A 24,974-nucleotide genomic window follows, 5' to 3' on the forward strand; every position below is an offset into this window, starting at 1 on the left:
CCAGAAGTATCCAGGACCAGCGTGGAGCACAAGTGGCTGGGATTTGAGGGCGTTCGTAAGTAGGAGTCGTTCGTAACTCGGGTGCTCATAACTCGGGGACTGCCTGTATAGGAAATAGGCAGGACAGTCACCTGATGTGGCATGGTTACTACCTAAGGGGGTATAAGCGAAAAGTAGTGTTCAGGTTTGCATCAGTAGCTGATGCTTTGAATGATGTGATGAATCTTTTGATGCGACATTCAATTTACATTTAAAACACGTTTGTGGATCCATGAACACGCTGAACCTTTATGAAGGGTTAGATGAGCTGAAGAGTTTTGGGATTCATGTTTTAAAACATCTCAGTAAAAGGAGGGAAGGAAAACGTTAAATGTGTGTGTGCATGTGTGTCTTGCACACAAGAGGCATATGTCATCTCCCTCTCTATGACAGAGAGTAGTTATGATATCACAACAGTTATCATTTCCTGTATTTATATAGTGCAGATATTACATAACACTTTCAAAGTACATACCACCATTTACATTAGTCTCTGTCATAATGTATGTACTGTACAAAAACAAGGGGCAATATGGTGAATTTTTAATTAACCAACTACTATATTTTTTGTGTAAAGTAGAACACCAAAAAAACAATGGAAAGAATATATAATATCCATGTGTCCTTGGAGAGTTTTAAACCCGGAATCCAGACTTGCAAAGCTAGAGTAATAACCGATTGACCATGATGCCAATACATTTTTGTGTCTGGTAAATAAATAACAACAAATCTGTCTTTCATTTAGATCAGCCATTTAGCAACAAGTCGAATATTAAGTGAAAGAAACAAGTTTCCATCTTTCTTCAGAACTGTTCCTAGTGATGTGTTTCAGTCTCAAGGACTGGCCAAGCTTGTGTTATATTTTGGTTGGACATGGGTAGGTTTGGTGGCTGTGGACAATGATTATGGCCAGCAGGGCATTAATGTGGTCAAGCAGGAGATCACCAAGGCCGGGGCTTGCATTGCCTTCACTGTAAGCATTCTTGTAAGTCAACCTGATCGCAATGCTCTCCACATAGTTAGGGTCATTCAGCAGTCTTCAGCCAGAGTTGTCATTGTCTTCTCCACAATACTTGACTTGATTCCAGTTGTGCAAGAGATGTTGAAGCAGAAGATTTATGGGAAAACATTCATTGCCAGTGAAGGTTGGTCAACATCACCATTATATGCCACAGAAGATGTTTATAAAATTTTCTCTGGCACAGTTGGATTGGCTCTCTACAGTGGAGTGATTCCAGGATTTGAAGATTTCCTGACCAATTTTCACCTTTTCAATGGGATAGGAAGCAATTGGTTGAAGCTGCGTTGGGAGGTAATGTTTAATTGCGAATTTAAGACTACTGATGGAAACTACTCCACAGTACTGGGCAATGTGTGCACAGGGAGAGAGTCTCTCAAAGGAACGCAGAATGGCTACCATGATGTATCCAGTTTGAGAAATCCATACAATGTCTACAAAGCAGTGCATATTTTAGCTCAAGCATTAATAGATCTTGAAAGCTGTAGACCAGGTGCAGGACCATTTCCTAATGCAAGTTGTGCACATATTAGGAACGTCAAGCCATGGCAGGTAATATTACAGTAAAAAAAGGCATCTTTCTTTAAAAATGCTTTGCTGTTCCTAGATTACTGTAATTCAGTGATTCATGGTGATATATGGTAACATAAAGTGTATGCAAACCCTGAAAATTAACTCTTATTTGCCCCATTTGGTCTTTTAAATATGCAATTGAAAGTGTTTTGTTAGATCCTTTTCCTTTAAAGCATTTTATACAGCACAGTGCTTGTGCTGTATAATTTGGACCCCTGTAACACCTAAAAAACCTGGCTGATCCTGCCAGTTTCTCCCCTATGCAAACAGACCATTATAATCATGGCTTCTGAGCCCCTGACATTGTGGTCTATTTGCGTGCCTCTGTTAGCCGCAGTCCGCTATCCTGTGTCTGTCTTCTCTTTCCCCCCCCCTTCTCAGCGTTTCACCTAGTGACAGTGCCGCCCCATTCCCCTCCTGCTGCAGGAATAACATACACATTGGAATACTATCCTTTCTGTATGCTAATAGAGTGCCCTGCTGTCTCTGTGTTTCATTAAAAAAATACCTCCTTCACTGTATCTCATGGTGGTTCCCGGTGATCATGTGACCAGCTGTGCCTCCTCTCCTCCTCGCATCCCGCTGACATCAGCGGGGAAACCTCAGCCCCACCCCCAGCTTCTGCAAGATGGGAAGAGAGGAGGAACAGCTGGTTACATGAGCGCCAGGAGCCGCCGTGGAAATACGGTGAAGGAGGTATTTTTTTAATGAAACACAGAGACAGGGGGGCACTCTATTAGCATACAGAACGGATAGTGTAAATGAGCAAAAGTGAGTTAACAACCACTTTAAATGTCCCCATTAGGGATGAGCCGAACACCCCCCGGTTCGGTTCGCACCAGAACTTGCGAAAGGACCGATAGTTCACACGAACTTTCAAACCCCGTTAAAATCTATGGGACTCGAACGTGAGAAATAAAAAAATGTGAATTTTAAAGGCTAATATGCTAGTTATTGTCCTAAAAAGGGTTTGGGGACCCAGGGCCCTGCCCCAGGGTACATGTATTAATGCAAAAAAAGTTTCAAAAACTGACGTTTTTTCGGGAGCAGTGATTTTAATGATACTTAAAGTGAAAAAAAAAGTTAAATATTCCTTAAAATATCGTGCCTGGGGGGTGTCTATAGTATGCCTGTAAAGTGGCGCGTGTTTCCCGTGTTTAGAACTGTCCCTGCACAAAATGACATTTGTAAAGGAATAAAAGTCATTTAAAACTGTTTGCGGTTTTAATGTAATGTCTGGTCCTGGCAATATGGATGATAATCATTGAGAAAAAAGGCATGGGTACCCCCCCCCCCAGCCTATTACCAGCCACTTTGTTCTTAAGTAGAATCTGTTTGTAATTTTGAACTGGTACATTTTTAAAGTGTAGCTCCAGCCAAAAAATCTATTTTTAAGCTTTTTGGAAAACATAGGGAAGGGTTATCACCCTGTCACCTTTGTTTTGCTGCCTGTGCACCTCTTCAAAAGATTTCACCTCACTTTCTGTCCCAATGGATATGAATATCACAATTGGATATTGAAAATTCGGGGTTTTTAAGGGAAACAAGGACTGGTGATAAATCAGTGGAGGAGACACCTTTTTCCCATATTAACTCTTACAGGAGAGAATTTCCCTTCCTAGGGGTAGATTTCCTCTCACTTCCTGTTGTCTCCTTCTGTTTGAAAGTAGGAGTCGTTTGTAAGTTGGATATTTGAAAGTAAGGGCCTGCCCTATATACTCTGCAGAAATTTGGGCCTTAGGTGTTGGTGTTGCCACAACACTGTAAGCCCTCACAGTTACTCTTGGTGGGCGCAGGAACGGGCCCTGCTGTGAAATATTAGATCAAGAATTGTAATTACATGCCCCTGTTGAACAGGGGCAGAAGAATTGGGCCTTAGGCACAGGTGCTGGTGCCAAAACACTGCAACTCCTGACAGAAACTCTAGTTGGAGTGAATGAATGAGCCCTGCTGCAAAGTATTGCAGCAAAAATTGTAATCACATGCTCCTGTTAAACAGAGGCAGAAAAATTGGGCCTTAGCCACTGGTGCCACAACACTGCAACCCCTCACAGATACTATAGCTGGAGCTCGGGAATGAGCCCTGCTGCAAAGTATTGCATTAAAAATTGTAATTATATGTCCCTGTTAAACAGGGGCTGAAAAATTGGGCCTTAGGCACTGGTGCTGGTGGAACAACACTGCAACCCCTCACAGATACTCTAGTTGGAGCGCAGGAATGAGCCCTGCTGCAAAGTATTGCATCAAAAATTGTAATTATACGCCCCTGTTAAACAGGGGCAGAAAAATTGGTCTTTAGCCACTGGTGCCACAACACTGCAACCCCTCACAGATACTATAGTTTAGCGCAGGAATGAGCCCTGCTGCAATGTATTGCATCAAAAATTGTAATTATACGCCCCTGATAAACAGGGGCAGAAAAATTGGGCCTTAGCCACTGGTGGCGGTGCCCAGAAACAAAAATGTTTTTACAAACTATCAGCATGAAAATTGAGGAGGAAGAGGATAGTCACTCAGCATAACAGGATAGTCACTCAGCATCAGCATAGGCAGTCTTGAAGGGATCTGACATTTCAAAAAAAAGTATTCAGTTACATCAGCATCAGGTGCTTGGTAGCTGGTGATCCAAGACTGATTCATTTTTATGAAGGTCAGCCGATCGTCCGATTTGGTGGACAGACGCACCCTGTGATCAGTTACAAAGCCTCCAGCAGCACTGAATGTGCGTTCCGAAAGAACGCTGGATGCAGGACAGGCTAGTAGCTTAATTGCATACTGTGCAAGCTCTGGTCAGTGATCCATCCTCAAGACCCAGTAATCCAGAGGATTTTCGGTAGGAAACGTGTCCAAGTCTGATCTTGCCTCTAGGTATTCATGCACCATGTAAATCAGACACTGGCGATGGTTGCTGGAACTGATCATACCTTGGGCTGCGGGCTAAAAAATTGTCTGAACGCATCGGTCAGATGGCTACCTTCTCCACCGCTCCTTCTGTGACTGACCAAAGCCTCAGCAACACGTTGTCCAGGACCAGGAATTTGTAACCTCCCAGGCTCTGGAAACGCGTTGCACAAACCTTTCTGCAAGGCCTCTCGAAGATGTTTCATCCTCTGCTCCCTCTGCGATGACAAGATAAGGTCCACAACCTTACCCTTGTAACGTGGATCAAGGAGGGTTGCCAGCCAGTAATGATCCCTCTTCTTGATACCACGAATACGAGGATCCTTCCGCAGGCTTTGCAGGATCAGGGAGGCCATGCAACGTAGGTTTGCTGAGGCATTCGGTCCGAAGTCCTCTGGGTCACTAAGGACGACATGATCCGCAGCCACGTACAAGTTCATGGGTTTCTTGGGACTGTAAATGATCCCTTGAAGACTGCTGCTGATGCTGAGTGCCAGGCTCCACCCCCATGCTGACACAATCCTGCTCCTCCTCCTCCTCTTTCTTTGTGATTGGCGGGCACGCAGGAACACTGTCTGGATAAAGGGGGCTTTGAGAGGTAAGGAAGTCCTCCTCTTCCTCCCTCTGTTCTGCCTCAAGTGCCCTGTGCAACAGGTGGACAAGAGGGACAGTGTCACTGATGCATGCACTGTCACTGCTCACCATCCTCATGGCCTCCTCAAATGGTGACAGGACAGTGCATGCATCCCTGATCATAGTCCACTGGCATGGGGAAAATAAACCAAGCTCCCCTGACCCTGTCCTGGTGCCATAGTCGCACAGGTACTCATTGATGGCCCTCTGCTGCGTGTGCAGCCGCTGCAGCATGGCCAACATTGAGTTCCACCTGGTGGGCATGTCACAGACTAGGCGGTTCTTGGGCAGGTTAAATTCCTTTTGGAGGTCAGCCAGCCAAGCACTGGCATTATATGACCAGTGGAAATGCACACAGACTTTCCTGGCCTGCCTCAGGACATCCTGCAAGCCCAGGTACCTGCCCAAGAACCCCTGCACCACCAAGTTAAGGACGTGAGCCAAAAAGGGCACATGGGTCAGTTGTCCCTGTCGGAGGGCAGAGAGGAGGTTGGTGCCATTGTTGCAAACCACCATTCCTGCCTTAAGCTGGCATGGCGTCAACCACCTCTGAGCCTGCCCCTGCAGAGCTGACAGAATCTCTGCCCCTGTGTGGCTCCTGTCCCCCAAGCACACCAGCTCAAGCACCGCATGGCATCTTTTTGCCTGCCTACTTGCATTGCCCCTTGAACGCCTATGGAGCACCGCTGGTTCCGAGGACAAATCAGCATAGGAAGAGGCCATGGAGGAAGAAGAAGAAGAGGAGGGGGTGGAGGAGAGAGGTGTGTCAGAATCACCACTAGTAGCATTTTGGAGGTGTGGTGGCGGAACAACCTCCAACACTACTGCACCCTGTCCTGCATCCTTCCCAGCTTCCAGCAGAGTCACCCAGTGGGCCGTGAAAGATAGGTAACGTTCTTGTCCATGCCTGCTTGACCATGAGTCAGCGGTAATATGCACCTTACCGCTGACCGCCCTGTCCAGCAAGGCCAAGACATTGCCTTCCACATGCCGGTAGAGAGCTGGAATTGCCTTCTGTGAGAAAAAGTGGCATTTGGGAACCTGCCACTGAGGAACCGCACATTCCACAAACTCACAGAAGGGGGCAGAGTCTATCAACTGAAAAGGCAGCAGTTGAAGTGCTAGCAATTTAGCCAAGCTAGCATTCAACCACTGGGCATGTGGATGGCTGGGAGCGAACGTCTTTCGGCGGTGCAGCAGCTGGGGCAGGGAAATTTGCCTGGTACAATCGGACGTTGGTGTACCAATAGCAGATTGCCCGCACGTACTTGGCAGTGACACCCCTAATTCTACACCTTCATTCCTCTCAGTGCAGGTTTCTGAGAGGACTGAAGGTATAGTGGGGTTGGAGATCCCAGCTGATGAGGAGCAAGGAGAGGTCCGCTTTGTTCTTTGGCATGGGTCTTTTATGTATGCTTGCCAACGGACTGCATGGCAGGTCGACATACGTCTGCTCAAGCATGTGGTGCCCAAGCTGCTGCTGTTTTGGCCAGGTAAGATACGCTTCAGACATATGTTGCAAATAGCAACAGTGTGATCTGCTGCACACGTCTCAAAAAAGGCCCACACCAAAGAACTTTTGGAATAACGCGCAGAGACAGCAGCGCCCTGCACATGCGGAGCTCTGTGGTGTGATGCAGTCGGTTGGCTGCCCTTAAGCTGGCCCCTGGAGGGCATCCTGCCTCTTTGGAGATGTGCCTCCTCCTCGTCTCTCCTATCAGGCACCCATGTAGAGTCAGTGACCTCATCATCCCCTCCCTCCTCGTCACTGGAGCAAACCTGGCAGTATGCTGCAGCTGGGGCAACATGACTGCCAGTTTGCTGTCCTTCTTGGCACCCCCTCTCTCTGGGCTCAAGTAACTGCCTTCCTCAAGCTGTATACCATCACCGGAGCCCTCAAAACGCTGCGCATCCTCCTGCAGCATGTATTCAACACTGTGGTCAAACAGTTTGGGGGACTCCTCAGGACAGGTGGGGCTAGGAAAGGAGTGACTGATGCCATTGAGCCAAGGGAAGAGGTCGCTTTGGCAGCTGCTTTGGCAGATAAAGTACCCTGAGCCTGGGTGAGAGAGGATGAGGAGGATGAGGACGGCTTGGTCATCCACTCTACCAACTCTTCTGCATGTTGTGGCTCAACACGATCAGCTCCCGAAAAAAATGACAAGCGTCCCCCATGGCCATGTGCTGAGGATGCACTGTGTCCACGACCAGCACTGTTTGCTGTAGACACAGAGCCTGCTTGCCCTCTTGTAGTGGCCTGTGAGTGTCTGCCTCTCCTTGGTGGCCTTCCAGACATACTGTACAATTAGATTAGCAAAACAAAGCCTAAAGTTTACTAAAAACAGTACACCAGGAATGGCCTACAGTAAGGTATAGGCTTGGCTAGACTATATATATATATGTATATATATATATATAAGCCTGCATATATATTTATTAAATGCACTGAGCTCAGTGAGTCGCCTGCCTGGCTGAAAGTGTCTTTGAACATGCAATCAGGCAATGGGCTAGTCAGGTATAGGCTTGGCTAGACTATATATTTATATATATATATATATATATATATATATATATATATATATATATATATATATATATATATATAAATATAAAAGCCTGTATATATATATATATCTATTAAATGCACTGAGCTCAGTGAGTCACCTGCCTGGCTGAAAGTGTCTTTGAACACCCACTCAGGCAATTGCCTAGTCAGGTATAGGCTTGGCTAGACTATATATATACAAGCCTGTGTATATATCTATTAAATGCACTGAGCTCAGTGAGTCGTCTGCCTGCCTGAAAGTGTCTTTGAATGCGTACTCAGGCAATGGCCTAGTCAGGTATAGGCTTGGCTAGACTATATATATATACAAGCCTGTATATATAGCTATTAAATGCACTGAGCTCAGTGAGTCACCTGCCTGGCTGAAGTATATTAGACACAATACACCAGGAAAGGTTTGCAGTGAAATGAAGCTAAACTGTATACAGTGTATGTATATATATATATATATATATATATATATATATATATATATATATATATATATATACAAAACCGGGATGCATATATATATATATATATATATATATACACAATACACTGCAGCTATCTAACTGTCTTGCCTGCCTGCCTGAAGTATATTAGCAACAGAACACCAGGAAGGAATTGCCTGCCTGCTGAAACTAAATGAAATGTCTCTGTCTCTCTCTTTAACAAACGCCACCAACACACTACACACGGCCGAGGTGCAGGCGGCCTTATATAGTGCGGGGCGTGTACTTAACCCCCTGAGCCATAATTGGCCACAGGCACCCTGCCTGTGGCCAATTATGGCTCTCTTCGCTGACGGCGGTGTGATTGGCCAAAGCATGTGGGTCATAGTGCATGCATGGCCAATCATCAGCCAGCAATGCACTGCAATGTCGCAGTGAATTGTGGCCATGGGGCGCCACTTGAATGTTCGTAATTCGACGAACAGTCGAATGGCCGAAGTTACTTACGTTCGACTCTAACTCGAAGCTCATCCCTAGTCCCCATGCATACTGTTCTAATTTGTGCAGTAAGCTACAGCAACCAGTCAGAATCCCTTCGGTTTGACTCCAGCTGAGTGAACCACTCAGGCAGATATCTATGGTATGGGTGGGCCCCCTGGGCTGAATCACTCCTGGCTTCTTATATCTATTATGGAATCCAGTCATTGGATCACTCTTTTATAATATATGGCTCTTTTGCTGCTCACCTTATAGTCAAGCGTGTTCCTTCAGTTTTAAAAATGAATTGACAAACCAGTGGTAGAACAGACTTTAAATGATTTGCACAGACCTAATCAACTTTCCAGTACAAATTTAATTTAAAGACCCATTTATCACAGATAAGATGGAGTACACAACTCACAAGGCTTACAGATGCTTTGCACCATCCTATCTAATTAAATCTCATAACTTATTTAATTATAACTCTAATTTACACTATGTTTGTTTTTTTTAAGTTAAAGATAAAGTGACAAAATATAAGAAGTTCTGTAAAGTTTTAATATGTCCTCAATGGGAATCTTTCTCCTTTCTTTGTGTCATGAGTATCAGAAAGAACAGGAAGTGGGAGGAGATTTCCCCAAATGAGACAGACATCAAAAACATTGTTAGCAGCTTTGGAAGGATTATAACCAGAGTTGGATGAGTTAGATGGTGTCCATATTTGGAGAATTTCTTCTAATTCCTGTCTTGGTGCTGAGTAGGGATGGGCTTTATGTTCGGGTCGAACATGAGTTCGACTCGAACATTGGCTGTTCGCCCGTTCCTTGAACAATGAACAATTTGGGGTGTTCGCAGCAAATTCGAAAGCCACGGAACACCCTTTAAAAGTCTATGGGAGAAATCAAAAGTGCTAATTTTAAAGGCTTATATGCACGGTATTGTCATAAAAAGTGTTTGGGGACCTGGGTCCTGTCCCAGGGGACATGTAGCAATGCAAGAAAATTTTTTAAAAACGGCCGTTTTTTCGGGAGCAGTGATTTTAACAATGCTTAAAGTGAAACAATAAAAGTGTAATATTCCTTTAACAACTTCAGCACCGGCCTATAGTCAAATGACGTCCACAGATGGGATCTCCCATCCTGCGTGGACGTCATATGACGGCCTCGGGTTCCCGGCCGCCTAGGGGGCGCGCGCGCATGCGCCCGCCGCGTTGCTCAAGACCCGGTGCGCGTCCCCGCGGCCGCAATGTCCGCCGGGCACCCGCGATTGCCCATTAACCGGGCCGGACCGTGGATCTGTGTGTGTAAACACACAGATCCACGTCCTGTCAGCTCAGAGGAGACCGATCTGTGTTCCCAGAACAGAGGGACACCGATCAGTCTCCTCCCCTTGTGCGTCCCCTACAGTTAGAAGCATTCCCTAGGAAACACATTTAACCCCTCCCTGCCCCCTAGTGGTTAACCCCTTCACTGCCTGTCACATTTACACAGTAATCAATGCAATTTTATAGCATTGATCGCTGTATAAATGTGAATGGTCCCAAAAATGTGTCAAAAGTGTCCGATGTGTCCGCCATAATGTTGCAGTCACGAAAAAAAATCGCGATCACCGCTATTACTAGTAAAAAAAAAATAAATAATTTTTTTTTTTTTTTAAATGCCATAAATCTATCCCGTATTTTATAGACGCTATAACTTTTGCGCAAACCAATCAATATACGCTTATTGCGATTTTTTTTACCAAAAATATGTAGAAGAATATGTATCGGCCGAAACTGAGGAAAAAATTAGTTTTTTTTTTAAAAAATTGGGATATTTATTATAGCAAAAACTGTGTGTTTTTTTCAAAATTGTCGCTCTTCTTTTGTTTATAGCGCATAAAATAAAAACTGCAGAGGTGATCAAATACCACCAAAAGAAAGCTCTATTTGTGGGGAAAAAAGGACGTCAATTTTGTTTGGGTACAATGCCGCACGACCGCGCAATTGTCGTTTAAAATGCGACATCGCTGAAAACTAAAAATTGGTCTGGGAAGGAAGGGGGTGAAAATGCCCGGTATTGAACCGGTTAAATTTCGGACCTGGGGGGGTGTCTGTAGTATGCCTGTAAAGGGGCGCATGTTTCCCGTGTTTAGAACAGTCTGACAGCAAATTACATTTCTAAAGGAAAAAAAGTCATGTAAAACTACTATCGCTAGCGCCGGCTATAATGAATTGTCGGTCCAGCAATACACATAAAAGTTCATTGATAAAAATGACAAGGAATTTCCCCACAGGGGAACCCCGAACCAAAATTTTTTAAAAAATGGCGTGGGGGGTCCGATTTTAAGAGGAACCCTGTGCCAAATTTAAAAAAAAAATGGCATGTGGGCCCCCCAAAAATCCACAGTAGACCCTTATCCGAGCACACAATCTGGCAAGCTGCGGGAAAAGAGGGGGGACGAGAGAGGGCCCCCCTCCTGAACCGTACCAGGCCACATGCCCTCAACATTGGGAGGGTGCTTTGGGGTAGCCCCCCAAAGCACCTTGTCCCCATGTTGATGGAGAGAAGGGCCTTATCCCCACAACCCTTGCCCGGTGGTTGTGGGGGTCTGCGGGCGGGGTGCTCGGATAAGGGTCTGGTATGGATTTTGAGGGGGACCCCCACGCCATTTTTTTAAAAATATTGGTTCGGGTTCCCCTGTGGGGAAATTCTATGCTGTTTTTATCAATGAACTTTTATGTGTATTGCCAGACCCACAATTCATTATAGCCGGCACTAGCGATAGTAGTTTTAAATTACTTTTTTCCTTTAGAAATGTAGTTTTGCTGTTAGACTGTTCTAAACATGGGAAGCATGCGCCCCTTTACAGGCATACTATAGACACCCCCCAGGTATGAAATTTAAATGAATATTACACTTTTATTGTTTCACTTTAAGCATTATTAAAATCACTGCTCCCGAAAAAACGTCCATTTTTAAAACTTCTTTTTGCATTGATACATGTCCCCTGGGGCAGGACCGCGGTCCCAAGAACACTTTTTATGACAATAACTTGCATATAAGCCTTTAAAATGAGCACTTTTGATTATGCATGTTCGTGTCCCATAGACTTTAACGGTGTTCGACCACGTTTTTTGCCTGTTCGCATGTTTTGGATGCGAACCGAACCAGGGGGTGTTCGGCTCATCCCTAGTGCTGAGTGCTAGAACCGCAAGTGTACTGTAGATAAATCCACAATATGGACATAGAGAGCATTTACAACTCAGTAGAGGTTTGGTGCCTTACTGGTTTTATGCCCAACTTAAAAAAGGTTATAACTGGTGACCATAAAATCCCTTTATTTAATTTGGGAAAACATTTCAGGCAGTAAATTGTAAAACTTTTCTACTTTACAGCTCTTGTACTACATGAAGAAGGCCAGCCTCACTCTAAACAATGGCGAAGAGCTTTACTTTGATGAAAATGGAGACCCACCAGCATTATATGACATCGTAAACTGGCAGCTGGACTCAGGGCCAGATTAAGAGCAACATAGGCCTGGTGCTAAGGATTTTGGTGGGCCTTTTTATGAAAATAAATAAAATGAAAATGCAAACAATTTTTTGTTGAATTAAATTAAAGAGAGAGAGGGGTTTGAGAGAGTGTTTGAGAGAGAGAGAGAGAGAGAGGGGGGGGTGATAGCGAGATAGGGGGCTGAAAAAGAGGGGATGAGAGGGAGGGGAAAAGAGAGAGAAAGGCACTGAATGAGAGAGATGGGGACGAGAGAGAGGGGGTGAGAAAAAGGGGAATAGAGAGAGGGTGAAAGAGAGAGAGGGTGGTAGGAAAAAGGGGGTTGAAGGGGCGAGAGAGAGAGAATGGGGGATGAAGGGGGTGAGAGAGAGAACAGGGTGAAAGAGAGGGGATGAGAGAGAGAGAGGGGGTGAAAGAGAGAGAGAGAGGGGGTGAGGGTGAGGGGGTGAGTCTGTGGGGGGCACAGCATAGTACATTACACGGGGGGGGGGGGATAGCACAGTACATTACATGGTTGGCACTACACATTACATGGTGGATACATGGATACAGCACATTTAATGGTGGGCGAAGCATAGCACATTACATGGCGGGCGAAGCACATTACACTGTTGGCACTGCCCAATACAGCACATTACAAGGTAGGCACAGTACATTATATGGTGGGCACAGCACATGACATGGTTGGTACTGCACAACACAGCACATTGCATGGTGGGCACAACACAGCACATGCACACGGTGGGCACAGGACCTTATATGGTGGGCACAGCACATGACATGGTGGGCACAGCTGAGCACATTACATGGTGGCAGAGGCGGCTCTCTAATTAGGCAAATTAGGCGGTCGCCTAAGGCCTCGCACTCACAGGGGCCTCGCGGCCTCCTAATTTGCCTGTTCTCAATCACTGAAGTTGAAGCCGGCGGCTCCGCCTACCCCCACTGGGACTCTGTGGCTTAGGAGCTGATGGACAAATCAGATAGTGCCCGCAGCCTGAGGAATAGTGGCCTCATCATGGAGCGTCCCAGTCCGTGGGGCCTCATGTGTAAGTTTTGCCTAAGGCCTCACAAAGCCTAGAGCCGCCTCTGCATGGTGGGCACTGCACATTACAAGTGGGCACTGCACAGCACATTATATGGTGGGCACAGCATATTATATGGTGGGTACTGCACATGGCATGGTGGGCACTGCATGACACCACATGATATGGTGGGCACTGCATGACACAGCACAGCACATTACATTGTGAGCACAGCACATTCATTGGTGGACACCGCACATGACATGGTGAGCCCTGCATAGCGCATTCCATTGTGGGTACTGCACGGCACATGCCATGGTGGACAATGTACAGCACATTACATGCTGGGTACAGCACATTACATGGTAAGCACTGCATGGCGCAGCACATGACATGGTGGGCACAGCACAGCACGACAGGGTGGGCACTGCACAGTAATTTACATGGTGGGCACTGCACAGCACATTACATGGTGGGTACAGCGCATTACATGGTGGGCACTGCATGGCACAGCACATGACGTGGTGGGCACAGCGCATTACATGGTGGGCACTGAATGGCACAACACATTACATGGTGGGCACTGCATGGCATAGCACATTTCATGGTGGGCAATGCAACTGCACATTACATGTTAGGAACTGCACATGACATGGTGGGCACTGCTGAACAGCCCAGCACATTGCACAGTGGGCACAACACACTACATGCTGGGCACAACACATGGCAGGGTGGGCACAGCACATGACATGGTGGGAACTGCACATGACATGGTGGGCACTGCATGGCACATCACATTACATGGTGGGCACTGTACATTACTTGGTGGGATCACTGCATGGCACAGCACATTACATGGTGGGCACTGTACATTACTTGGTGGGATCACTGTATGGCACAGCACATTACATGGTGGACACTGCACATTACATGGTGGGCACTGCAATGTACAGCACATGACATGGTGGGCACTGCAATGTATAGTACATGACATGGTGGGCACTGCAATGTACAGCACATGACATGGCGGCACTGCAATGTACAGCACATGACATGGTGGGCACTGTACATTACATAGTGAGCACTGCAATGCACAGCAAATTACATACTGGGCACAGCACATTACATGGGGGCACTGCAATGCACAGCACATGACATAGTTGGCACAGCACATTACATGGTGGGCACTGCAATGTACAGCACATGACATGGTGGGCACTGCAATGTACAGCACATGACATGGTGGGCACTGCAATGTACAGCACATGACATGGTGGGCACTGTACATTACATAGTGAGCACTGCAATGCACAGCAAATTACATACTGGGCACAGCACATTACATGGGGGGCACTGCAATGCACAGCACATGACATAGTTGGCACAGCACATTACATGGGGGGCACTGCAATGCACAGCACATGACATAGTGGGCACAGCACATTACATGGGGGGCACCGCAATGCACAGCACATGACATAGTGGGCACAGCACATTACATGGGGGGGCACTGCAATGCACATGACATGACATAGTGGGCACAGCACATTACATGGGGGCACTGCAATGCACATGACATGACATGGTGGGCACAGCACATTACATGGGGGGCACTGCAATGCACATGACATAGTGGGCACAGCACATTACATGGGGGCACTGCAATGCACATGACATGGTGGGCACAGCACATTACATGGGGGCACTGCAATGCACATGACATGGTGGGCACTGGGCACAAGAGAGCACATTACATGGGGGGAAGCAGCAGTCTTTCCCCTAGCACAATAAAACACCTCCCTAACAAATGTACTAACCTTATCTCAACAGCATGGGAGATGTCCTTCCTCCCGGGCTCCTGCTGGTTAGGACATCAGCGCCCCTTCCCCAGACAGCTCCCAGACACTGAGGATCTGTGTGAGTGTAACAGATCCTGTGATAGGAGTCAAGCATCGACAGAGACAGGACTCGGCTGCAGTGACTAACACTTGTCTCCTCCATGTGTGCACAGAGGGCTCCTCTTCCTTCAGGAAGGCACACAGATATTCATAAGCCACTGCCATGGGCCTATATTGAGGGAGGGGCCTGGAGCTGCAGCTCCACCAGCCCCTATGTTAATCCGGCCCTGGCTGGACTCAGATGGCATGATATACCACCTTAAGATTGGCAGCTATGACACTGTGGCACCCCCTAGTCAAATGTTCACTATTAACAAAAGTGCAATTTTCTGGGTGGATGGAGAGAGCCAGGTGTGACCATTATAATTCATTTATGACCAACTACCAAGTTTTAAAATATGAGTAATTTAATGTATTGGCGATTTCTGTGCATACTTGTGCACAGTTCCCTTACTTGCCAAATATTCTTGATTTCAAGGCAAGTGCAAAGTTTTAAAATATGTTTCTTGGAAATGTTTCTGGTTTTATAAATTGCTATTAAAATAAATTTTTGTATATGTGCGATGAGCCCCTGAATTACCTGAACTCAAAGTTGTAGTGAATAAGGACAATGCAGATCAAATGTTCCTCACCAACAGTGGAGGCTGGTGCTTAATATTTGGGGGGTGGCAGCAAACAAGCCTGCCCCCCTCACTGCGCACAACCGCCAACCACAAACCCCCCCATGGGAGACGGATAGGAAGGCAGCGATCGGACGGTGGGTCATGATCAGAGGTGGTGCGGGCTCCTGGAAGCTGCCCCTGGCCCCCTCACTCGCACTAGCACCCCTCCACCCAGACGGGTCAGACAGGAAGGCGGCCATCCATGCCCTTACCTTAGGAGGTGGTGCTGGATCCGGGTTAGGGCTCCTGCAAGCTGCCCCTCCGCCCCTCCACCTGCTGCAGCTTGTCAAGGGAAGATTCAGGCCAGTGCTTCTCTTCTTCTAAGACTCCCTGGCCAAATAGAGTCTCAGGACCTGTTTCCTGATTGGCCGGGAGGAGGAGCAGGAAGACATTAGCGAATATTAATTTGCTAATGTCACACAACTGTGTGGGCTCAGGGAGCAGTGCTCTGTTCCCGAAGCACACCCTTTTTTGAAGCCAATTAGAGAAAAAACATTGAAATCCATGCGTCCGGCGCCCTGCATGTAGATTAAGGGCCGGTCATATGGATTGGGGGGGCTGACCCTGCGCACCTAATGGAGCGGTCATCTCTGCTCACTAAACAGGCATAAATGCACTCTGTGGACCGGTAAAAGGTCATTTTGAACTGCTTTGCAGTCCATGTATGAGATCTCCTGTTATGCGTGTGCAGATTTCATTGGAAATCCTACTATTATTATAATTATACAGGATTTATATAGCGTCAACAGTTCACCCAGCGCTTTACAATAAAAAAGGGGACAGTACAATTACAATACAGTTCAGCACAGAAGGAATAGGAGGGCCCCTCCTCATGGAGCTTACAATCTAAACTCAGTTACCTGGTTTGCATACTTCCTTATGCAGCATGTCAAATCAGAGATATCACCCTACATAGGCCACATTGTGGAATCTATATTGGATATGTTTTAATCACAGACTGGAAGTCCATGAAATAGGGGCATGAGTGCAGCACTCCAATGAAAGGCAAGCTTAATGGATAAGTTGAAAAACTCCCTTTATGTAAATAAATAATAGGAGGCATGACAATACTTACTGTGAATAAACTATTGGCTTGAGAGTCCATGACAGTCAGTCTCATGACTTTTGGATAACGTGAAAAGGGCTTCAATCTCCTTTCACTTTGAGCTAATTTGGAGATTTCTCCTTACTTTCTGTCTTGTCTGCTGCTACCCAGACAGAAAGTGATGCCCTGTACACATGACCGGTTTTGCCATCGGAATAAACTCTGAAGGTTTTTCCGACGGAGCTCCGACGGAATTCCGCTCAAGCTGTCTTGCATACACACGGTCACACCAAATTCTGACCGTCCAGAATGCGGTGACGTACAACACGTATGACGGGACTAGAAAACGGAAGTTCAATAGCCAGTAGCCAATAGCTTCCGTCTTGTACTTGCTTCAGAGCATGCGCCGTTTTTGGTGCGTCGGAACAGCATACAGACAAGCAGTTTTTCCGATAGTAATTAGAGAAAAGAGAGACCTCCACCATGTCAAATGTAGAGTGTGGTGGTCCCATCCCTGGTGTGATAGAACAAGGAAAAACACTGCATAAATGGGACTTTGACAGACCACGAACTCTATGATAAAAAAATATCTTTAATAATATAAGATAAAAAGACGTAAAGACGTCTACACAATGCATGAATACATTACATGAAAAACAGAACAAAAAATGCAGATCATCATATCATATGTACTCTCCAAGGGGTGATGTACCCTGATACCCGATGCGTTTCCAGTATTCTGATACCTTCATCAGGGGTTGAGAGTTGAGTATATTTACATATGTATAAATTCTGATGGAATGATTCTATGTTCAAAGAGCATCGAAGGCGATTAAATAAAGTAGAATGTTCCATGGACGCCAGACCATAATGATGGAAGAGTTATAGGTGTACTCTGTTTCCAGCATCAGTGAATGTTGTTCAGAACTGCATAGGACGGATGGTCGTTAGAGCTTTTAGTATGGGCTACATAATGAATGATGAATGTCCAGACGTCCCTATGTGGATGTGTCCTGTGGGTGTCCAAGTCCAGTATATGGCGTGCCTCCCGTCTGTCAGTGCCCTTAGGGCACCCACAGGACACATTCACATAGGGACGTCTGGATATCCATCCACCCGTTATGTAGCCCATACTAAAAGCTCTAACGACCATCCTTCCTAAGCAGTTCTGAACAACATTCACTGATGCTGGAAACAGAGTACACCTATAATTCTTCCATCATTATGGTCTGGCATCCATGGAACATTCTACTTGATGCTCTTTGAACATAGAATCATTCCATCGGAATTTATACATATGTAAATATACTCAACCCCTGATGAAGGTATCAGAATTCTGGAAACGCGTTGAGTATCAGGGTACACCACCCCTTGGAGAGTACATATGATATGATGATCTGTATTTGTGCATTTTTTGTTCTGTTTTTCATGTAATGTATTCATGCATTGTGTAGACGTCTTTACGTCTTTTTATCTTATGTTATTAAAGATATTTTGTTATCATAGAGTTGGTGGTCTGTCAAAGTCCCATTTAGGGGGTGTTTTTCCTTGTACTGATAGTAATTTGTTCCGTTGGAAAAATATAGAACATGTTCTCTATCTAAGCCTGTATGAATTTTCGACGGAAAAAGTCAGATGGGGCATACACGCGGTTGGAATATACGATGAAAAGCTCCCATCGGACTCTTTCTGTTGGAAATTCCGCTCCTGTGTACGTGGCATGAGGGGAAGTCTGGACAGAAGCAATCCAAACACACCAGTTTCTACGCTTTTCCAATTCTGCTAAAAAAAAGCATTTCCACCTCCAGGTGATTTCAGCCTACTATTTGGCAAACATCAAAAAGATAGGAAGTAATGAAAAATCTCCGAAATTGGGTTGCAGACAGCAATAAAATATGACAGAGATTCAAATACTTATACAATCTCTCAAATTACTTTAGCTGAAACTCAACTTTAAATGCTCACTTTAATTGCAGGTCCCCATCTCTGTCTGCAGTCAAAGTTGTCCTCCAGGATTTCGGAAGGCTTCCAAACCTAGAGGACCACCCTGCTGCCTTCAATGTGTCCCTTGTGCACAAGGAGAGATTTCCAACCAGTCAGGTAAGTTTCACCTCTGGTATTGGATCGCTGTCATCTATCCCTACCTATTTCTGTCAAAATTAATTTAAAAAAAGGCTCCTTGTTAACATTATCTTATATCTCTGGGAATCTGGCTGCATGCAGCACCAGCTACAATTGCTTCATATCCCATAGACTTGTGATGAGTTAAAACAACACAGGTTTCATGTTGTCAGTCACAAAAAAATTATAGGGAAAATCCAAAAAAGGCGCCCATGATGAATCAGCTGCTTGTACTGTATAATACTTTTGATTCCTTGTTACTAAGTAGGGCTTTCATGGGGTTTTCTTGACCAACTATATTATCAGGGATGACCAACTCAAGTCAGCTGAGCTGGGGGTGATCTTGGTGCTGTGGTTGCACTGAAAAGTGTCTGGCAATGGTGTCAATCAAAATGAACACGTGCCAGCCCACTGAGCGCTGACATGTCAGCTTTTACTGTTTGTGCTAGGGTGACAACACTAATGCCCTGTACACACGATGGGATTTTCCGACAACAAATGTTGGATGTGAGCTTGTTGTCGGAAAGTCCGACCGTGTATATGCTCCATAGAACATTTGTTGTCAGAATTTCCGCCAACAAATGTTTGAGAGCAGGTTCTCAGATTTTCCGACAACAAAACTTGTTGCAGGAAATTCCAAGCGTGTGTACATAAGTACGATGCGCAAAAGTCTACGCATGCTCAGAATCAAGCAGAAGAGCCACACTGGCTATTGAACTTAATTTTTCTCGGCTCATCGTACGTGTTGTACGTCACCGCGTTCTTGACATTCGGAATTTCCCACAACATTTGTGTGACCATGTGTATGCAAGACAAGTTTGAGCCAACATCCTTCGTAAAAAAATCGACGGTTTTGTTGTCGGAAAATCCTATTGTGTGTACAGGGCATAAGCCTTTATAGACATAGTAAGGCAGTCCAAAAAGAAAAAAAGGCACACAGAGAAAAAGAAGGCGACCCGCCAAACATAAAAAAGGGTAAGGTGGAGTGCGCATGTGCGCGGGACCCAAGATGGCCAATTAAGGCTTGAGCTACTCACCCGGCCGGCCGTGGAACACTCTGTAAGTGACCCCAGAGGCACACATCCTGGGCACATTAGGCTGTCACAGCTCCTGGTCCCCCACTCATCGTATGGCCAACGAGCCGCTCTCGCCCGCCGCCGACCACGAGATCTGTGACTGCGACAGCTAAAATAGTTTTTAGTTAGATACTTCGGTTTTACATGATCTATCTTTATACCTGTCACCTTTTGTGTGGTCTCCAAATGGGTAACCAGGCTCCCTTACTGTACCTCGATTCCGAATATACTCTGAATACTACGTGATTTCGGTAGGGTATCTTTGCTCAGGGTAATCGAGACAAAGTCCTCTGCTATGAACATTAATATTCCTTCAGGCTGATGCCCTCCCATACCTAGGAGGTAATCTTTCTCCCTCTTATGCATTGTTATATGTGGCTAATTATCCTTTTGCTATAAACGTTTGGAGCGCTTGCTTTCTAGTTGGACCCTTTATGATCTCTCGTGGCTGGGTAGGATTCACGCAGTCAAAATTACCCTATTACCTAAACGCATGTATTGTTTTCGGTCCCTGCCGGTTGCCGTTTCTATGACGGATCTCCTGCACCCTCAAACCAAAGTGTTGAAATTTATCTGGAGTCCCAAGGGTCCTAGATTGGCTTGCTCCACTTTGTATACACCTAGATCCAAAGGGGGTTTAGGCGTTCCTGATTTCTACGCCTATTACAAGGCAGCACAATTGATGCAATTATCCATTGTTTATTCCCGCCACAAGAGACCAGACTGTGTACAATTGGAGCATCAGGCCGTTTTGTCCTATACAATTGATCCCCTAAAGATAGAACCTTAATTCAATCACCTACACTATCTCATTCTTTGGCTCTCTGGGACCGATTGAAGCCCAATCCTCTGTTGATTTCCGAATATTCCCCATTGGCACACATATTTCATAATCCCAATTTTCTTACAGGTATAGATATTAAGGCATTTAAATGGTGGACAGACAAAGGTCTGTACCTCATCGGTCACTTTTTCACTCACTGTGGGCCATTCACCTTATCTCATTGTCGTTCGGTCTTAGAGATGCCCTCTTCTGAGACATTCTGCTTTTTTCAAATATCCAACTTTTTACGATCTATCGGGCCCTCCGGAGAACCCCCCTCAGTGACAGATTATGAATAATGGTCTACTAATGACCAGGGTACAAGAGGTGGTATAGCTAGGGTGTATAGGTCACTGCTCACCCCCTTTCAGAAACAGCCATACATGCTGGCTTAGGAAAGGGACCTTAATGTTGAGGTTGATCTGGACTCCAGACCCCAGATCTCCTACAAGGGGGTCATGAATGTTTCACTAATAGAAGCTAGTCTTAAAATTCTGTCCAGATGGTATTTGGTCCCTGCTCGCCTAGCCAGGATGTATGCTACGACTCCCGCAGAATGTTTCTGCAATTGCAAACTAAGAGGTTCTATTTTGCACATGTGGTGGGAGTGTCCTCGGCTTAGGGATTTTCGGAATAGGGTGTTTTAGATGCTCCAGAAGTTGACTGTGTTTGGCACTGCTCAATGATTTCCCATCCGGGTGGCCTCATCCATTAAAGCGCCTGGTGTACTTTGTTTCATTAGCTGCTAAGACTGTTATAGCTGGAGCATGGAAGACACCCTCAGTGTCCTTTAGAAGGTTGAAGCATAAAGTATCATAGATTATGATTCATGAAAAAGGTGCAAGTATTATTATTGATCGTCAGTCTGTCTTTGAAAGAACTTGGGAACCTTGGGCAACGTATATCCATAGTCCTCTTTCTCAGACTATTAATGTAGTAGGGTCCCTGAGCTCCTCTTCCCCGGCCTAACCCACTCAATTAACCTAGATCTAGCTCTTCCCTTAGAGGTCTCTCTTTCCTCTTGTCTACTATTTCTTTTTCCCTTCTTTCTTTTCTTTCATCTATTGTGCAGTTCTTTCGGGTTTTTTTTAGTTTATGTGATTTTGGGTCGCATGTGCTAGTAATGTTATTTTGGCGTAACTCTTGGTATGTACTAGGCCTGCCTATATGTGAATTATATTACCAAGATGATACCTTCTTTCATATGTTTATGTTACTATAAGTTAAAGCCCTACCACTTTATAGGTTACCACGTTTTATTTTAGTGGTACATCCTACATAATGTGATTGCTGGATTGCTATAAATATTGAAGGTTTATTCTCTTGAACTACATATTTGTATTTTGTACTTCCATACTTGGCACTGCGAGGCCCACATGTTGTTAAAATTCTGCTCTACCATAAATAAATAAAACTTTTGAAAGTAAAAAAAGGGTAAGCTACCCCCTTTATATTTTTTTTAATTTTAGAGTTTTTTTTTTTTTTTAGAGTTTTTTTTAGAGTTTTTTTTAACAGCAACTGTATTGGAAACACAGTGCTGTTCTTGTGAAAAGTTAATCAATTCATTTTTCACAAGGTTTTAATCTGTCACAATGTATAGAGACCAGTAACAAAACACTAAAGTACACTGTCAGTCCAAATGACACATGCTCTTTTGTTTCATGTTGCAGATTCTTTTGAGTGCTACAAGTGTCCTTGGGATAAGTGGCCAGACCATCAGAAAACAAAATGTCTTCAAAAGAGTATAGATTACCTTTCTTATGATGATCTTCTTGGACTTTCTTTGGCGATCATCAGCATTGGGTCCTCTTTTGTTCCAACCATGATTCTAAAAATTTTCACAAAGAACAAGCATAGTGCCATAGTTAAAGCCAGCAATTATTCTCTAAGTTGCCTTCTTCTTGGATCTTTAACACTGTGCTTTCTCAGCGCCTTGATTTTCATTGGGTCCCCCAACAGGGAAAGCTGTCTGTTACGTCAGACTACATTTGGCTTGACTTTTGTTCTCTGCATATCGTGTATCTTGGCCAAGACAATCATGGTGTTGCTTGCTTTCTTGGCTGTCAAACCATTAAGTAGGCTGAAAAAATGGACTAATATCCGGGTGGCCTATGCAATTACAACACTTTGTTTCTTAGTACAGGTCATCTTGTGCATTACTTGGCTGTCTCTAGCTCCACTATATCCACAGTACAACACTCATGTTTACCCAGAACTCATTATTACTGAGTGCAATGAGGGCTCTACTTTTGCTTTTTGGACCATGTTGGGTTACCTATTTCTTCTGGCCACTATAAGTTTTATGGTTGCTTTCCTGGCTCGGAGACTTCCTGACAGCTTTAACGAGGCCCAGTTTATCACATTCAGTATGCTGGCCTTCCTGAGTGTCTGGATATCTTATATCCCAGCAACCCTCAGTGCTCAGGGCAAATACACAGTGGCAATGGAGATCTTTGCCATATTGGCTTCCAGCTGGGCTCTAGTCTTCTGCATGTTCCTTCCTAAATGTTTCATCATATTGTTTAGACCACACATGAACTCCAGGGAAATGCTAATGAGGAAAGATAGGGCTAACACCCCAACAGCTTCCAAAATATGTACATTGCATCAGTGACTGGTCTTTTTTTTTTAGTTGGGTTGTATTGAATCTGTTAAGTTAAAAGAGAAGTTTGGGGTTTAAAGAAAACAAACAGTCATAAATATATAAGTGAATGCGATCCGAAGCTGCATTTGTCCCCTGTCGGCTCTGCAGTGAGAACTGAGCAATTAAACACCAATGATCGCTCACTTCTCCCCCTCCACTCTGAGCAGAGAGCCGGGACTGTCAAACTCCGGCTCACTGCTCTCTCTTCCAGCTATCACTGGCACAATGGGCTGTGGAGGGGTCGTGAGGGGCTGGCTCAGCCTCTCAGCAGATCGTTGAGAGGCTGAGCCAGCTGCCAGTCCAGGCTTCTGGGTGGCTCCCGACCATATGATCAGGATCTTTTTAGAGCCTGGGCCGGCTCTGTGACTTCAGCTGACAGCAGGCTTCAGCCTGCTGTCGGCTAAAAATGGATCACAGGAGTGCAGAACGCACCGCACTCCTGTGATCCATAGCAGAAGTATGGCCAAAAAATCTTTGGCCATACTTCTCCTTTAATACCACTTAGAAAAGTAAAATGTCCATCTATTTTAACCTTTCACAATTTTGGCTCAAAGAAAGGCAAAACATCCCCTGTCATAAATGAAGGGAGTCTGTGGGAGTCTGAAGAAATCTAGAGATGTATCTACATTTGGTTATGAAATCCCAACACAGCCTAAAGCTTTTTATTTTGTTTTGAATAGAGCAGGGAAGGCCTAGAGCCTCTGTTAGGTTTTTACAGCTGTCTATATCCATTTTGGGGTCTTTTCTACTCAGAAGAAGAAACTGACAGGACAGGAAGTGATGGAAAATCTCTTTAAAATAAAAGTTGTTTTTTTTCACTATCCTGCTGTTCCAAACACCAAATGCTGCTCTAATCAAGTGCAATATACACAATATATATACAGTCAGGTCCATAAATATTGGGACATCGACACAATTCTAATCTTTTTGGGTCTATACACCACCACAATGGATTTGAAATGAAACGAACAAGATGTGCTTTAACTGCAGACTTTCAGATTTAATTTGAGGGTATTTACATCCAAATCAGGTGAACGGTGTAGGAATTACAACAGTTTATATATGTGCCTCCCATTTTTTAAGGGACCAAAAGTAATGGGACAGATTAACAATCATCCATCAAACATTCACTTTTTAATACTTGGTTGCAAATCCTTTGCAATCAATTAAAGCCTGAAGTCTGGAACGCATAGACATCACCAGACGCTGGGTTTCATCCCTGGTGGTGCTCTGCCAGGCCTCTACTGCAACTGTCTTCAGTTCCTGCTTGTTCTTGGGGCATTTTCCCTTCAGTTTTGTTTTCAGCAAGTGAAATGCATGCTCAATCGGATTCAGGTCAGGTGATTGACTTGGCCATTGCATAACATTCCACTTCTTTCCCTTAAAAAACTCTTTACTTTCGCAGTATGCTTCGGGTCATTGTCCATCTGCATTGTGAAGAGCCGTCCAATGAGTTCTGAAGCATTCTGCTGAATATGAGCAGATCATTTTGCCCGACACACTTTAGAATTCATCCTGCTGCTTATGTCAGCAGTCACATCATCAATA

General features: G+C 45.0%; 1 protein-coding gene across 1 annotated transcript in view; it reads left to right on the top strand.

The window, feature by feature from the left end:
• Positions 1–23,396, top strand: part of LOC141134113 (extracellular calcium-sensing receptor-like) — a 44,814-nt gene extending 21,418 nt beyond the window's left edge. Inside the window, exons 5-8 of the mRNA XM_073623698.1 lie at positions 785–1,609; positions 12,021–12,116; positions 18,739–18,862; positions 22,453–23,396. Coding sequence (XP_073479799.1) covers positions 785–1,609; positions 12,021–12,116; positions 18,739–18,862; positions 22,453–23,396 — 1,989 coding nt within the window. The remainder of the gene's footprint in view (positions 1–784; positions 1,610–12,020; positions 12,117–18,738; positions 18,863–22,452) is intronic.
• The last annotated feature ends 1,578 nt before the right edge of the window (positions 23,397–24,974 follow it).

Source organism: Aquarana catesbeiana, linkage group LG03 (genome assembly GCF_042186555.1).
Source record: "Aquarana catesbeiana isolate 2022-GZ linkage group LG03, ASM4218655v1, whole genome shotgun sequence".
Lineage (NCBI taxonomy): Eukaryota > Metazoa > Chordata > Amphibia > Anura > Ranidae > Aquarana > Aquarana catesbeiana.